General features: G+C 40.8%; 1 protein-coding gene across 49 annotated transcripts in view; it reads left to right on the forward strand.

The window, feature by feature from the left end:
• AKAP13 (A-kinase anchoring protein 13) overlaps nucleotides 1–17,291 on the forward strand; it is a 373,116-nt gene that overhangs the window by 144,251 nt on the left and 211,574 nt on the right. For all 49 annotated transcript variants that reach the window (XR_010151481.1, XR_010151483.1, XR_010151482.1 and 46 more), the window contains 2 exons: nucleotides 2,450–2,597; nucleotides 14,621–14,917. Coding sequence is in view for 43 of the 49 variants with exons in the window: in XM_054667098.2 (XP_054523073.1) it covers nucleotides 2,450–2,597; nucleotides 14,621–14,917 (445 nt within the window). In the remaining 6 variants the exon portion in view is untranslated. The remainder of the gene's footprint in view (nucleotides 1–2,449; nucleotides 2,598–14,620; nucleotides 14,918–17,291) is intronic.

Consider the following 17,291-nt stretch of genomic DNA (forward strand, 5'->3'; position numbering starts at 1 on the left):
GACTTCACTAGTATCTTGGGGCACCGAGAGTCTCCCAGCAAGATGTTGGGTCTCATGTGAGGACAAAATTCTTGATCTTGAAAAGGAAGATATATTCTTAGAATACCAGGTTAGACATCAAAGTGAAAAAAAATTTTTTTTTTTTCCTGTAAAAGTCCAGATAGTAAATAATTTAGGCTGTGGGCTAAGTTCTCACGTAATCATTACCTTCTATGGCCCATTGTAGTGCAAAACTAGCCATGGATGGTGGGTAAATGAATGGGTTGGGTTCAATTAAACCTTTATTTATTGACAGTGAAATTTGAATTTCATGTAATTTTCACATTAAAAGGATTAAAAGGCCTTCTTTCTTCCCTAACCCTAACCCCCACACCCACCCCCACAAAATGTAAAACGGGATGGTGGGAGGCTGGAATTGACTTGTGGGTCATAGTTTGTCAACCTAGTCATAGTTTGTCAACCTATGCTGCAAAGGATGGAACTTTTCATTTGTACTTTTTTCAGGCTATGAGGATATTTCAGTACCTTGAGAAATGGACTCTTCCCATACACGCTGCAAAAACATCTTTTTAACTGGTTGCATCATGCCAAAGAAGATTACACATTTTACCAGGCTAAGCTTTTCAAAAATGTTTCCAAGAGAGAGTCTTATAAACAAGACAAAAGTCTAATTCTGAGTAGTAACTGAAGTCAGTGATAATTCTGTTTTACCAGCTGTGATATTCCTTGGATTAGGATACTGTTGAATGCTGCACTGTGGTAGTCGTAGTAGTCATGGACCCACTGGAGCATTGTTTGTTAATAGACCTGGTTCCTAGGTTTGACTTGATGATTTTTGCTTTTTAGTGTTTAGTAAAAAACTACCTTCTGCTCAGTTATGCTGCTGGGCTTAGTAAATTGTGACCACAGGGTGGTATGTTTCTCTTGTTGGCTTTAATTGTTGCTAAAATCGAAAGGAAAAATATTCTGTACGTAATGAGAATTTACTCCCCTAATTATGATGCTAAAATGGCCCAGCCTTCTCTAGATTGATTTTTCTGTAGTACATTATTAAGATTTATATAGTATTAAATCTCAGTGCTTTAAACCTTGATGCTTTGTAATCTTTTGTTATGGTTACAACAGGAATTATATAGTTCGTAATTGGGTGAATGCTAATAATTAGGACTGTATTTCATAGAATATATTTAGCCACTGGCCTTGATTTAAAAAAAAATCAATATATAAAAACTACTAAAGAGTATTTGCGGCTGGGTACGGTGGCTTACTCCTGTAATCCTAGCACTTTGGGAGGCTGAGACGGGTGGATCATCTGAGGTCAGGATTCGAGACCAACCTGGCCAACACGGCGAAACCTTGTCTCTACTAAAAATACAAAAAAATTTAGCTGGGCGTGGTGGTGGGTGCCTGTAATCCCAGCTACTCAGGAGGCTGAGACATGAGGATCGCTTGAACCTAGGAGTTGGAGGTTACAGTGAGCTGAGATCACGCCACTGCACTCCAGCCTGGGCAACAAGAGGGAAACTCCGTCTCAAAAAAAAAAAGCAACTGAAAGACAAAGATGTCTTACCTTCTAATAGTTGCAAAGTCATAGACAAAGTTATTGGCCCAAGATTTTTGTCTGATTTTATGGGATTAATGTAGGGGTGGATAAAGAAGAGTAGGAATGTCAGATGGTCAGGAAATACAAATTATTAGAAAAGCAGCCTCCTATTGAAATAGGTTAAAAATATTATAGACCGAGAGTTGAACATGTTCCAGGAGCTTTCCTATACAGTCATGTGTTGTTTAAACTATGGGGATACGTTCTGAGAAATGTGGTATTAGGTGATTTTGTTTGTTGTGCAAACATCATAGCATATACTTAACACAAACTTGGATGTTGTAGCCTGCTGTGCACTTAAGCTGGAGCCCAAGCTCGTCTTCTTTGCACTCTGCCCTTTCCAGGCAAGCCTGTTGCTGGAGAATGTATGGACTTGGTAATGATTTATGGGATATAGAATTTAGAGAATTATTGTCAACTGGAACACAGGAGTTAAGGAGCATTCTGAGTATAAAGATGTGATCATTTATTATACCCCCTCCATCCTCTCTGCCTTATTTTTGGATTTTCTTCTATGTCTCCCCCTGCCCCTCCCCTTTTTAACCCATTCATCAAGTAAAGTTTTCCTTCATCTTGTTGATTAACTTACTTGTCTAATGACCTCCACTAAAATGTAAGTTTAAAGAAGAGAGAGCGATCTTATTTTCAGGTTCATTCTGTATTGTGAATGCCTAGATGATTGCCTGGTGCATAAGTGCTCAATCTTTATACTTGTTTCAGCTTACCAGAATGGGGGCATGGTTTAGATGATAAATTTGATTTTCCCTTAAATATGATGTTTGATAAAGATAGGCTGTGAAGAGGAACCTTACTAATGTAAACTTGCTATATTGTTTCCTTTCCTAGGGTGATTGTGTTGTTACAGTGCTGCTTGCTGAAGAGGACAAAGTTGAAGATGATGTAGTGTTTTACTTGGTATTTTTGGGTTCCACCCTCCGTCACTGTACAAGTACTCGGAAGGTCAGTTCTGATACATTGGAGACCATTGCTCCTGGTAAGTATTTGAATGGGATCTTTACTAGCTTTTCCTAGTTCTTAAACCCTTTTATTCTATGTTTATTAGTATAGAGTGACAGGAAGAGTGAAGTGTAGACAGTATAAAAAAATTTATTAGTTTATAAAGCAGTTTGAATATCTGGTCCTGCTCGTATTGAAGCAGATTGCCAGTTTTTTATTGCTGTGCCATTTTATGTATATTACTGTTATGTCGGCCACCTACCAAATTCTGTAAATTATAACTTATTTAAGAACTGGGATTATGACAGTTGAAAGCTGTATTTATCCTCCTACTTGGCAAAAATGATGTTGAAAATTCAAGGATTTAAAGATTCTAGAGAGTCTCTAGGTATATTATTTCCAAATTTTTATGGACAGGGATAAAAGAAGGTAGTCAGCATAGATAGCGATTTCTTTTCTGAAGAGTATTAGATATCCTTCCTTGTAACCCACAGCTCCAGTCATCTTGTTTCCTGTGATGTATATCATATCAGAAAGGCTTTTCTGGAACTTGAGGTCTGCTCCCTAGCAGGTACCATCCAGTATCACCATTGCTGAACATTTAATATTTGTTGCAGATGGGGAGAAACAGCTTCTTAACCTAGGTATAATCGATCAGTCCATGACTCAGTTCTCATTAGGAAAGGAATTGAGGTAATTTTTATAAACATAATACTTCTTATAATAGGAACACTTTAGGGTTAAAGTTCGAGGGCTGTGTGTTTATATACCTGTGTGTGCATATATATCTAGAAAGGGCATATAAGTAGATAGGGGGAGACTGCAAGCAGATATAAGGGAAAAGGCAAATATAACAAGCATGGCCTGTGTCCTAACTGTGATCCTCAGTCACAAATCCCAACAAAGTCTGTTCTATTGGTGGAGAGGGATGTACCTGGAAGCCCTTATGCCTTTACTGGTAAGGTCCTTAAATTAGGATGGGCAGCAGGCAATTACTTTCCCAGAGTCACTGAACTTGTATGACAGCCTGGAGCTCTAAGTTTGTACCAGATCCTTGTACATTGTCCTCAGTCTCCCTTTCTGAGCTCTAGTTCACATTTCTTCCCTTGACTTTGATTCTAGTACCACTTTATATATGTCTATGTAAGTACCCTTGCCCTGCCTACCCAAGCCAAACAGAATGGGTATTAGACTCTGCTCCTTTCCTCTAATTTGGTCCGAATCCTCAGAAATCATTCCTGACCCCTTTGCTTTGGCCCTGGAGTCCTACCTAGTACCTGGCTTTTCTTCTGTTTTCTGCTAATCATCTCTCCTCTTAGCCACATTCCAGTATTTTTCCATCATGCTTATGAGGTCAGATACCAGCCCCTCACCCCCACCCCCACCCCCACCCCCACCCCCCGTCGCCCCCATCCCATTGGCCTGAATGTTCTGCTTCCCACCTGAATTTAGTCAGGCAGCTGATAGGAGGTGCCTCATCACAGCAGAGGTAACAGAAGGATTAGAGTCCTTCAAAGACCTTTTTTTACTTCTGGAAGGCCAAATGCAGAGTAAGGCAACACTTTAACGTGTGAGCCTTTGATATGTGTGCAAGGGTACCAGTGAGATCCTTAGTTGGTGTAGTAGAAACTCTATTAACTAAGCAAAGGAGATTCCTGACCGGACCCTATTGCTCTGCTTATCACATATGAGATTTTTCTGCTTACTTGTCTTTTTCAGCTACTGTCATTTGGCTTAGTTTGGTAATTTATTGTGGAGGGGTAGAGATAGAGGCATTTTGGGGGTTAACTTGTTTTGCATTTCTTGTTTATATCATGGGGTAAATTCTTTAGCCTGGACCTAAACTTCTTTAAATCTGCCTTTGTGGACTTAGACTTGTGTGTTCCCTTCCTTCAGGCCCTTACTCAGTATCACCTCCTCAGTGAGGCCTTTCGGTCCAGCTCATAAAAATACACAGCTGCCTCCTCTCCACATTCCCTATCCCCCTTTCCTGCTTTATGTTTCTCCATTGCACTTTTCAACTTCTCACACATATTTTACTTATTTATCTTATTTATTTTCTATCTGCCCCAACTAAAGTGTCAGCTTTATGAGGACAAGGATCTTTGTTTGGTTTCTTCACTGGTATCTGCTAAGAAGGCTGTTCTAGGAAACTGTCACTTGATAGAACAACATTTCACACATCCAGCTTCCCAGAAGCTGCTCTTCTAGAAAGATGTGTATGTATGTGAATACACCCACACTCGCACTCACACGTAACCCCCCTCCCCGCCCCCTTTTTTTGTTTTTTAATAAATTCAAAAGAGTCTCTGGCTTCTTGAGTTGCATTTTTAGCTTGGAGAAGGAATCCGATGATTTTTGTGTACCAGTTAGCTGCATTGATAGCCTCAGATTTCCTGTTTGCTGAGGGCAGTGTTAGATTAGTCAAGAATCTGCATGGAAAGTCCAGTCTTCGTGGAAAGTCCGTGCAGTGCACTGTACATCCCAGTTCCTGGATAAATGTGCATGGTCTGTTTGTTGCAGCAGCTACTGCCTACAGGGATGTCTCTGCACTCTTTGTGCTTACGTGTGGGACTAGCTCTGCAATTTCTAGTCATTTTGGCTAAGAGAAGAAAAAGAGCTTTGTGCCTTGTTCTTGTCCCCCACCCACCACCCCAAGAAGGAGTCTTGCTCTGTTGCCCAGGCTGGAATGCAATGGCACGATCTTGGCTCACTGCAACCTCCATCTCCTGGGTTCAAGCAGTTCTCCTGCCTCAGCCTCCTGAGCAGCTGGGATTACAGGCGTACCACCACACTTGGCTAAATTTTGTATTTTTAGTAGAGATGGGGTTTCACCATGTTGGCCAGGCTGGTCTTGAACTCCTGACCTCGTGATCTGCCCACCTCGGCCTCCCAAAGTGCTGGGATTACAGACGTGAGCCACCGTGCCCAGCCTCTTCTTGCTTTTATTATTATTTTTTTATTTTTCATGTTTCATCCAGATTGCTGGCTCTGATTTTTCTTTGAGTTCTCTGTATGTTTCACTGTGTGTTTTGTAACATTTTAGTTTTTCCTAAAACCAAAGGATTGATTAACCTTCAAAAGGCAGCACTTTTTGATGTTAGTCTGTAACCTTTTATCAAATCAATATTTCCCTAAATAGAGTTGACACATAGACATTCTAAATTATCTCCTAATAAATTGTTTTGACTTCGGATATTGACATTGCAGGCCCATCTCCCCACCCATCTCAGTTTTCTCTCTTTTTTTTGCATGTTTTGTAATAAGTCCTACAATGAAGTGTGTGTGTGTGTATCTGTCTGTCCCTCCCTCCTGCCCACTCTTTCCCCATTCCCCTGTGTGTGTGTGTGTGTGTGTGTGTGTGTCTGTGTGTAATTACAAAGAAGTTGTAAAGGCCTTTTAAAGTAGTTATGATGTGATTTCCCCTCCTTTTTAAAAATAAAGTATTTTAAGCGTAAGTAGTAACATCTTAGAGGGCAGGTAGGTGGAGACTTTGACTTTCTATTTTATCTATCTTTAAATTTTTTTTTTTTTTTTTTGAGGTGGAGTCTCGCTCTGTCGTCCAGGCTGGAGTGCAGTGGCGCAATCTCGGCTCACTGCAAGCTCCACCTCTTGGGTTCACGCCATTCTCCTGCCTCAGCCTCCGAGTAGCTGGGGCTACAGGTGCCCGCCACCACACCTGGCTAATTTTTTTGTATTTTTAGTAGAGACAGGGTTTCACCGTGTTAGCCAGGATGGTCTCGGTCTCCTGACCTCGTGATCCACCCGCCTTGGCCTCCCAAAGTGCTGGGATTACAGTTGTGAGCCACCGCGCCCAGCCTGAATTGTTTAAATGTTTACAGTGAGCATGTTATTTTTATGATACATAGTAATTTTTGATGAAAACATTCTGAAGGCTGAAAAGAATGTCCTGTCTTTTGAAAATAAATCCATCTTTGTGCTGATTAACACTGGAGGCTAACCAAAGCGTTATAATAAAATATTACATTTAAAACACCTATGAAAGTGGCTAGTTCAAGAATATAATTTGCCTTGAAACATAGCTTGAGATGGAAGTATACTTCTAATAATGAAAGATCTTGCCTTAGTAATAAATGAAAGTAAAATATTCCATTATTGTCCCTTCATAGAAAACAAATACAACCCTAAATGACATTTTAATTAACTAGTGATTTTCCTCTAAAGCTGAGATTTGTTTTTTTAAGACCTATGTAGGATTGGCAAGTAGTGTACAAAATCTGGACATCCTTTGAAGATAATTGTTGGGGTGGGATGGGGGCATAGAGTACTGTTTTATTGTGTTCATTTTTATTAATGAAACTCTGAATTTAGACCAAGCAGTGATTTCAGAGTGGAAGATGGAACAGGATGTTTAGTGGGTTTTGTATACTATTTTTGTAAAAGGCTTTGGTGCAGAATCTTTCATAAAATGAAATCTTTTTTCAGCATGTCTGTTATTTATTTTTAGAATTCACAGCAAGGGTTCTTGTTTGAAGAACTACAAACCTTTATTGACTCCAAATTTGACTCAGCTCTGTTATATTTTCCTTTTCTTTTTCACTGATAAGGGAGGGTACTTTATAAAGTAGATTTGTCATTAAAAAAGAATAATACATTTACCTGATCAGAAGTTCTTTTGGGTTTAAAGAAAAAAATTGCAGCCCAGATTGCAACAAATGGTCTGAGTTATAATATGTTATGTCTTTCTTTTTCTTTCTCTCTTTTTTTTTGTTTTGTTTTGAGACAGAGTCTCACTCTTTTGTCCAGGCTGAAGTGCAGTGGCACAATCACAGATCATTGCAGGCTTGACTTCCCAGGCTGAAGTTATTCTTATACCTCAGCCTCCCAAGTAGCACTCACCATCGTAAGTGGCACGTGTGTGTGTCCATCATAAGTGGCACGCGTGCGCGTGTGTGTGTGTGTGTGTGTGTGTGTGTGTAGATGGTGTCTCCCTGTGTTGCCCAAGCTGGTCTCAAACTTCTGGTCTAAGTGATCCTTCTGCCTCCACCTAGCAAAGTGTTGGGATTACAGGCGTGACCCACCATACCTGGCCTCTTTCATTTCTCGTCAACCAAGAATTACTTTCTAGCAGCAGGTGTCCAGTATTACCAAATTGAATAGCATATTTGAAAAGAAGTTGTAGACTTTTAATTTAATGGGCTTCATTGGAGAATTCTGACACCCCCCATCCCCCAGCCTGGCCCTGCCCCTGGCAACGCCTGTCAAGGTAATCAGTGATTTTTATTGGACTTTTTCTAACAGTCTCCCTATTCTGAAATACTCTCAAGCTATCTCTAGACAGATGAGATTTTATATTCTACAAAACTTAAATTACTATCCTAATGCTAGTTAGTACATATAGTGGTTATACTGGAAAAACAGAGTGAGAACTAGTTGAAGAGGAAAAAAATCTGTTGTCTACTGTCCTTAGTTGTAATTTTTTTTTTTTTTTTTTTGAGAGGGTGTCTCGCTCTGTCGCCCAGGCTGGAGTGCAGTGGCGCGATCTCTGCTCACTGCAAGCTCCGCCTCCTGGGTTCAGGCCATTCTCCTGCCTCAGCCTCCCGAGTTCCCGAGTAGCTGGGACTACAGGCGCCCGCCACCACGCCCGGCTAAGTTTTTGTATTTTTTAGTAGAGACAGGGTTTCACCGTGTTAGCCAGGATGGTCTTGATCTCCTGACCTCGTGATCCGCCCGCCTTGGCCTCCCACAGTGCTGGGATTACAAGCGTGAGCCACCGCACCCGGCCCTGTTGTAATGTTATGAGGAAATTATATATTTCATAACTTTGGAACCATGAACACAGCAATGGAATCCTAGGGCATACAATATTAAGGGAGTGATATCCTCCCAAGGGGGTGAAAATTGCCTTTTGGGACCAAAAAAAACTTACAGTGATATATAAAACACAGTTACACAAATTTGTGGTATATCTGTGGTATTAAAGTTTCATGAAGTGAGGAGTGAGTAGAGAATAATGTCTGAAAAGGCTCTTTGGGATATGATAATGGAAGAAAAGGCTGAGAAACACTGCCTTAGAGGTGTGGGCTGGAATACAGCGGAGCACATTTTTAGCATTAAATCTCTCCTTCCTCCTCTAAAATGCTCATGGTGAAATTCCTGTGCCTACTCTTTGTTCTCTTCTGATTAAATACCCCTGTACACATAGAGACATTTTACACATATACCAAATTTGCACACTACTATTAGGTCCCCAAAACCCAGCAGTGGGTGTATACTTCTGCACATAATCCTATTTCCTATTAGAGTCTGAATCTGAAGACTGAAAATTTGTTTCCTTTAACCCTATCATAGACACTTCATAAGGAAGAAAAAGACACCAGATTTTTAGAGACTTTGATGCCAAACTGAAGTAATAAAGATATTATTTTTATATTTTCCATCATTTTTTCTCTTAAAAGGTGACATCTGTGTGGGACTGGGCTTGGCTGGCCCAGCAAACACTTTTAGGGTTTCTTTTTGGATAGCTGATGAAACAAAGTTCCTATTGTTTCATCCTCAAAAGAGAGGGCCCAGATGGGATGCATTCCACTTTTAGCTTAATAGGAAATGAAGTAATTCTTGGGCTGTGCTTCAGCAGTTTTGTTTATCAGTAGCAATATTTCGTTTCCATGGGTGCGGTGTTCCATATAGTGAGAAGGAGCCTGCAGGAGAGCTCTCCCAACCTCGCACACACACACCTCCTGACCTGCCAGCATAAAAAAGGTGCAGATTAGGTGATTTTAAGAGGGTCATCAGTAGTTAAGTTTTTGTTTCTCACCTAGGTGCTCCTTGTGTTTTTGTTTATTCTTTCCCTCCTCACTTAATTTTTTTAGTTCTATAGTGCCAATGGCAAGCTTTGTTGGGCCATGCTGGAGAAGCTCTTTGTAGAGTATTAGGGATCTGTTTTCCTTGAGTTTCCTAAACAGAAGCATTTTAATAGCTAATAATAAAAACTACCAGTTTTAGTTGCCCATTTTATGCCAGATACTTTGTGCACAGCTCTAATGTTTTTAACAATCCATAAGGTTGATGGTGTTCTCATTTTGTGTACAAGGAAAACAGGCTTCAAGGTTGAATGACTTTCTCAGGATAACCAAATCTGTTGCAGTGGAGCTGGAGTTCAAACCTAATATTTTCTACTTGACAGCTAATTGCCAGCATACTTGATGAGGATCCCTACAGTTTACTCAGCTGGGAGCAGACTTCTCCCACCCCGTAATTTATATTTCTCTTGTAAGTGGACTTGATAGTGTGAGAAGTTCAGAAATTAATTCCTAATTTAAAATACGGAATTAAAGTTTGGGCCGTGTTTCTTCCAATAGTTTCTCTCTCTCCTTCCCCTCTCTAAATCCTCTAGAGTAGCTGCCTTCATAAGTTCAGTAAAATTTTCAAAACTTCCCTTTTTAAAAAAAGATTGAGATTTTTATTTTCCTTTCTTGTTACCAGGAAATTTAATCAAAGGAAAAACACCATGGAACTAACTGAAAATCCTGCTATTGTTCTTCCTACTGCAGCTTCTGTTTTTATGCAGAAAGTTAGATTGTGGTTATTATATCAAATTGGATACGGTTTCCCATCCCCATGTCTTTGCAGTGTAATTGTAGACATTGTTAATAACCCTGCAGTTGGCCAGGCATGGTGTAAGGTGTAATCCCAGCATTTTGGGAGGCCAAGGCGGGCAGATTACGAGGTCAGGAGGTCGAGACCATCCTGGCTAACGCAATGAAACCCCATCTCTACAAAAATACAAAAAAATTAGCGGGGCATGGTGGCGGGTGCCTGTAGTCCCAGCTACTCAGGAGGCTGAGGCAGAAGAATGGTGTGAACCCGGGACGCAGAGCTTGCAGTGAGCCGAGATCGTGCCACTGCACTCCAGCCTGGGAGACAGAGTGAGACTCCGTCTCAAAATAAATAAATAAATAAAATAACCCTGCAGTCTTTATGTACAAAGGTAGTCATATGACTAATGACCCTGTTGCAAATAGTCATGTCTCTAGTGCTAATTTATGATAGTAAGAGGTTTGGTGTAGGCATACGCGGTGATTTTAGTTTTATTATTGAGTCTGTATTATGTAACTTTTTAAAAAATGCTGATTTACCCCCCAGGTGCTTTATCAGAAAGGTTATAGGAATTAAAAAATAATCTTGAGAGCCTCTTGAACCTAATGGAAAACATTAATGTGAGAGAGTAGGCCTGCCAAACTGGTGTGGTTGATTTCCGGACAGTAGGGTGAGGTACTTTATTCTTGATTAGTAGTAACGCTTCCAATGTACTCTTAAGTTTAATAAAGACTAATCCAGGAAACCCTGAGTTCCCCACTCATCTTTTAACCCTCAGGTTTTCTTTTGAAAAAGAAGCCTCTAATCGTACCAAACAAATTCCAGATTTATGGCATATTTTACTTATGATGATTCATAGTTTCTTCTTCAGATTTTGAATTCATGTCTGAAGGGAAAATATTGGATTAACAATTGGACAGTTTCTCAGGTATCTCTTTCATGGCTATTTCTGACATTCTGCCTTCTCGGTTATACAGTTTGGTTTTAGTTATACACAGAGCTGACAGTAGCTCACACATCCATCCATTCACCTGCTAACAAACTCTGCCAATGCAGCAGAGATAAGCATACTGTTGTTGCCAAGCACAACCCCTGCCCCCCAACACACACCCATCCCGCCTTGTTCTGTTTCTCTCCCTGTCGTTCGCTCTCATCCCATTCTGCCTGAGTAAACAGTCATTTTAGCAATTCGGGACAAATTTCTGTGCTGATACTTTACTTTGGCACTTCACACTTTTGGGTAAGGTAGCATTGCTTCACCATGGCTCTTTGCTGTCTGAATGGTGTTTACTTTTAGTGGTATTGTGACTCCCTTTCTGATTCAAGGGTTCAGGTTTCTCATCTTTGCATAGGCCTGAGGAAGGAGATCAATAAGAAAGGAAAAGGACTGGTTAAATGGATAGGGCTGTGGATATTCTGTTTTACATAGTGTAATCTCTCTTCTAAGGCACTGTAAATTTAAGGTTTGAAGGCATAATTCAATTTGGATCTCAGATTACTTGCATCATCATCATCATTGAATTGTGAAATTTTGGTCTTTATTGACATTTATTCATATCTACCTCAAAGGACTTTCAGAAGTTTACAGATTAGCTTAATTTTGGATAAATGGGACAATGCTATATATTGATTCTGTTGACGAACCACAGCATTTCTTCTTTAAAGCAGTTCTCCTGACTGACATACGTATCACTCCATCCATCCATCGTTCATCATCCATCCACCATCAGTTTATTTGGAAATTAAGTGAGGCTATGTATGGTGTTTTGGGTGATAATAATAAAGAATTTAGGAGGCCCCTTCTAGATTTTATTTATTTATTTAGAGACAGGGTCTCTGTCTCCCAGGCTAGAGTCCAGTGGCACGATCTTGGCTCATGGCAACCTCTGCCTCCCAGGTTCAAGTGATTCTCCTGCCTCAGCCTCCCTAGTAGCTGGGACTACAGATGCCCAGCTAATTTTTATTTTTAGTACAGACAGAGTCTCGCCATGTTGGCCAGGCTGGTCTCGAACTCCTGGCCTCAAGTGATCTGCCTGCCTCGGCCTCCCAAAGTGCTGGGATTACAGCGTGAGTCATCGCGCCTGGCCTAAGTCCTTCTTAATTGCCATCTCCTTTGTGAAATCTTCCTGCTTTTGCCCACATATGGAATGCACCACTCCTCTCCCCAAATTGCACTGTATTTAGATATTTAGGTATTTTAGATAGGAAAGTTCTTGTAGAACTCCTCTCATTTTGACTTCATTGCAGTTATCTGCAACTTGATTCTCTGTTATGAACCGTAAATCTCTGGGGAGTTGAGACTCCTTACTTTACTCATCTTCACCTTCTGATCATAGTGCCTGGACTTGATGGATGTCTAGCTTTTAGCTCTTGAACAAAACTGAGTCAGATGTTAGAGAATATTTTAAAAGAAACATTTTCTGCTAGAAAAATAGACAAATCTTACTAACTGAATCATTTGGCTTGTTTCTGCTAACATTGATGTCTGTGTAGTTAGGCTGGCTGCCCTTCAAAGAAATATTGCTTTTTTCCCCTAATTCTCTTTCATATATTAAATGCATAAATACCGCATATACATTATTATAAAGTGTGCATGCATGTGCACATGCTCGCACTTGCACACACACACCAGGCAGAGGATGCTTCAGCTTCCTACAGCCTTCTTAGAATTTGACTTGGAAGGCAGTGGGAGTATCGTGTGGATTCAGTGTTCATGTGAAGACTTACCTTCATGGTTCATGAACCAATTATTCTTGCTTAAAAGTTAAACTAGCCCATCATTCCAAGTGTTAGGCTCCTCTTAGGCAGGGACTTAGCTCTTAGCCTTCTTCCTCTTCAAACACATTGCCCTGTTTATAGGCAATGTGATACAAAACCCTTGCATCCTGATATAATAGACCATGTCCTTTGGCATCAGCCTCGACTCTGAATAATGAATTCTGCACCTTAATATCTGTGTAACATGGGGCAAGTTACTTCTTTAAGTCTCAGTTTCTCATCTATAAATTGAGAACAATACATGCCTCATAAAATTGTTGTGGAGAGATGACTGTCAGATGCCTGGCGTGTGCTAGGTACTTGCTTGGTAAATGTTTCCTACCACCCTAAAATTACACAGCAGTGAGAGATTTCTTTTGCCACAGGATAAGGGCTTAAGGAGGCCCTTGGGAAAAAAGCATGTGGAAAATTAACTTACTTATTATTCTGATTACATGGAAGAAACATTGTCTCTTTCAAAGACAGCAGAAAGCTTAGTTCATTCCAAGTCTGAAACCTCTGTTGGCCTGTGCCCGTGGTATGGAAATTCAGTCGCAGGGACCATGTAGAGGGTTTCCCTCCATGCCCTTAGCTGTAGAAGAGCAGTCTGAATGTGTTAGAGATTCAGGGAAGTGGCACGTGCATGGGTGCCCATGATTAATCAGGCAGAGCACAAAGTGGCATTACCCAAACAAAAACATTAACTCTACTTTCTTTTCTGTCATCAGAAAGATAATGGGAGAAGGATGGTGATAGGAGCATAGTTCTGGCTATTTGAGATCAGTGTGTGAAAACAGGGGAAATACAATGTGCATTGTGATGAGAATATTGGAAATATTTAATTCTGTGAGGCTAAAATTTCAAAAGAAAGCCCGATTGTCCAAGAAGGTCTTACCCATAGACACGTGGTGTTAAATCTTGCTGACCTGTCTGCAGCCGAACTCTTTGGAGTGGCATGCAGTTTTCTGCCTCCAATCATCACTCCTGAGGTGCCTGCCAGTCTGTACACTGGGCACCATGGAGTCCTTGGCATGTTTGCGTTTCCTGAACTGGGCTCCCAGCCACAGCATTGCATTATCCTCATGCAAACCAGGTAATTTCATTGAAGTCCTCATTACATTAGTGGTTGAGATGGGAAATAATGTGTATCTGAGAACAAAAATCATTACTTATTTTTTAGGCCTTGGATTGCTCATAGTAGTAAAATAAAATCAAGTAATTATGTACTTTTCCAAGTGCTTCATCATGTGAGCCTTTGTATTGTGATAATAAAGCAAGTGCTAGTGAATCTGTAAAATTCTTGCTATATAACTTGTATGAGTGATATTTTTTCCTGTTATGTTTTCAGATCTAATTTAGTTCAGTAGCTATTGGACTTTCCATCATATGCTAGGCCTTGAAGGTCCTTCAGCTTTCATTCTTAAATCTGTTCAAATTGAATAGCCCTTGTTGACATTCAGAGCCTGTTCGGTTCCTGATACCATGTTATAGGCATGGTGAAAGCTGGGATACAAAGTTTTTTGTTTTTTGTTAAGGGAATTCATATTTGCAAATAATGTTAAAAGCTGAAAATGGAGTTTTAAGAAGTTTGGAAAAATGCTGTCAGAGCTCAAGAGGAAGGAGGGGGTGTTTTTTAGGGGGAGAAATTTGTATGTCGTGAAATAAGAGCTAAGAGGATCCACTAGCGTCCTTTCAGCAGTGAGGCTCTAATACTGTTTTATTTGCTGCCTGTGTTTCCTTTAGGTCATGATTGCTGTGAAACAGTGAAGGTGCAGCTCTGTGCTTCCAAAGAGGGCCTTCCCGTGTTTGTGGTGGCTGAAGAAGACTTCCATTTCGTCCAGGATGAAGCGTATGATGCAGCTCAATTCCTAGCAACCAGTGCTGGAAATCAGCAGGCTTTGAACTTTACCCGTTTTCTTGACCAGTCAGGACCCCCATCTGGGGATGTGAATTCCCTTGATAAGAAGTTGGTGCTGGCATTCAGGCACCTGAAGCTGCCCGCGGAGTGGAATGTGTTGGGGACAGATCAGAGTTTGCATGGTGAGAATTTATATGATCTACAAACACACTTTAAGTTTGTGATATTTCTATTTTTTTTTTAATGGGGCTACTTTTCTATGGTCATCATATTCAGGTCTTCCACAGAGGCTGCGTAAATCTTAGAATTACTGCAGGAAAGTGGCCTCAATGGCATCTCTTCTAGGTTCTTCAATTGAGCTGTTAAGCATGTTGTTGCAGCGAAATGACCCTAGGGATTACCCAAGGAGAGTGGCACGTCACCTTCCTGTGGGTCTGGATTTCAGATTTGATCTCTCAAGTGTAGAAAGTGACACGCTCTTCATGAGGAGAGTAGCAGAGTTACTTTTTGGTGTTTAATGATCAAAGACATGGTTTTCATTATTGTATTCTGAAGTTCTCTAAAGATAGCCTGGAAGTGAAGGAGAGGAAAGATTGGGCAGTGAGTGGGAGGAGCATGAGAACAGGGTGTGCTCTGAGAAACCACACACTTCCTTAACCAGGTTAGTGTCACTCTTACTGACTTTATCTGTTGGCCCTCCCTATGAGAGTTCACTGAAGAAAGGACTTTTTTTTTGTTTGTTTTTTGTTTTTTTTGAGAACGGGCTTTCGCTCTTGTAGCCCAGGCTGGAGTGCAGTGGCATGATCTCGGCTCACTGCAGCCTCCACCTCCTGGGTTCAGGTGATTCTGCTGCCTCAGCCTCCCAAATAGCTGGGATTACAGGCATGTGCCACCACGCCTAGCAAATTTTTTTTTTTTTTTTTTTTTTTTTTATTAGAGACAGGGTTTCACCATGTTAGTCAGGCTGGTCTCGAACTCCTGACCTCAGGTAATCTACCCACCTTGACCTCCCAAAGTGCTGGGATTATAGGCATGAGCCACTGCGCCTGGCCAGAACTCCACTTTTTCAAAAATATTTACATAGTAAGTCCTCTTACTCAAACAAGGGTTTTCCCACATAATTCTAGTAGCCAATGACATCTACTTGATGTCATAATTGTATAGATATTTTTAAATGAAACATAATGTGTACCTGGAGTTCAATAAGTAACATCCAGTTTCCCTTCTGAGTTCAAGTCCAATTGAACGATTTGGGAGTCCTGAGATAGAAACCAAAATGTTTACTTTATTACTGATGAAATCTAGATTGGAAGCCTGATGTTAGAGCTCCTGCCAGAAGGGTCTGCTTGTACTTTCTATGTCTTCAATGAAAGAGCTGGTCAGTCACACCATTGCCCTGTAGAGTCCACCCAGCCTTGAGTATTGAATTATTTTGGGTAAGCAGACCACAAGTCACTCTCCCCACAGGTGAGCAGTTCCTGAGGAGAAATACCCAGAGGGGCCTGAGCCATAGCATAGTTAGTTTCTACACTCAGATGAATTTTGTCTTCTTCCATGGAAGAATGGTAAAGAGGTCTTTGCCAGCTTTGATTCTCTTAAATCTACACTAAATTTAACAGTTAAACCTGTGGTCAGCCGTCAGAACGGTGTCCCATACTGTCAGGTGCATACTGTCAGATTCTACCTGGATAGTCCTGCCCAGGTAAAACCTGAAAGGAAGTATCAAATCAAGGAAGAATGGATTTATCCTTTTCTTCTTCTTTTTTTAAGTATAGTGTCCAAGAAACTTCTGTCTTGCTAATATTTAGAGATCAGAATATTTGACATTCTGAAAAGGCACTCATGCCTTATATAAACCTGGTGATGGGCCTTAATACCTCTAGCTCCTCCTATTTCTCTATTGATACAGGAATGTTTATTCTGGCTGCCTTTCACAAATCAGTGTCAAGATAGTACTGCATTAGTTATTTGTGGGGCTTATGGTGTTTTATGGTTTTGTTTTGTCTTGTTTAAAGAGGGGCCCAGGAGTTGGATAGTTTTATGTTACCATGATTAAAAACAACTATTAGAAAAAGCAAACATCTGAAACTTTGGACATATCACTTCCTCTTTCTCTCTCTTTTTTTTTTTTTTTTTTTTTTTTTTTTGAGATGGAGTCTTGCTCTGTCGCCCAGGCTGGAGTGCAATGGTGCAATCTCGGCTCACTGCAACCTCCATCTCCTGGGTTGAAGCGATTCTCCTGCCTTAGCCTCCCAAGTAGCTGGGAATACAGGCACATGCCACCACACCCTGCTACTTTTTTGTGTGTTTTAGTAGAGACAGGGTTTCACCATGTTGCCCAGGCTGGTCTTGAACTCCTGAGCTCAGGCAATCCACCTGCCTCAGCCTCCCAAAGTGCTAGGATTACAGGCGTGAGCCACTGTGCCCGGCCACTTCCTCTCTTTGGGCCTTAACTTCCTTGTCTTTAATAGGAGGGAATTGGCCAGCTTTAATTTTTTTTTGTACTGTCAGTGTACTGGTAAATTTTCTGTTGCACGAAATTGCTCAAGCAGTGCT

The sequence above is a fragment of the Pan troglodytes genome, chromosome 16, assembly GCF_028858775.2.
Source record: "Pan troglodytes isolate AG18354 chromosome 16, NHGRI_mPanTro3-v2.0_pri, whole genome shotgun sequence".
Classification (NCBI taxonomy): domain Eukaryota; kingdom Metazoa; phylum Chordata; class Mammalia; order Primates; family Hominidae; genus Pan; species Pan troglodytes.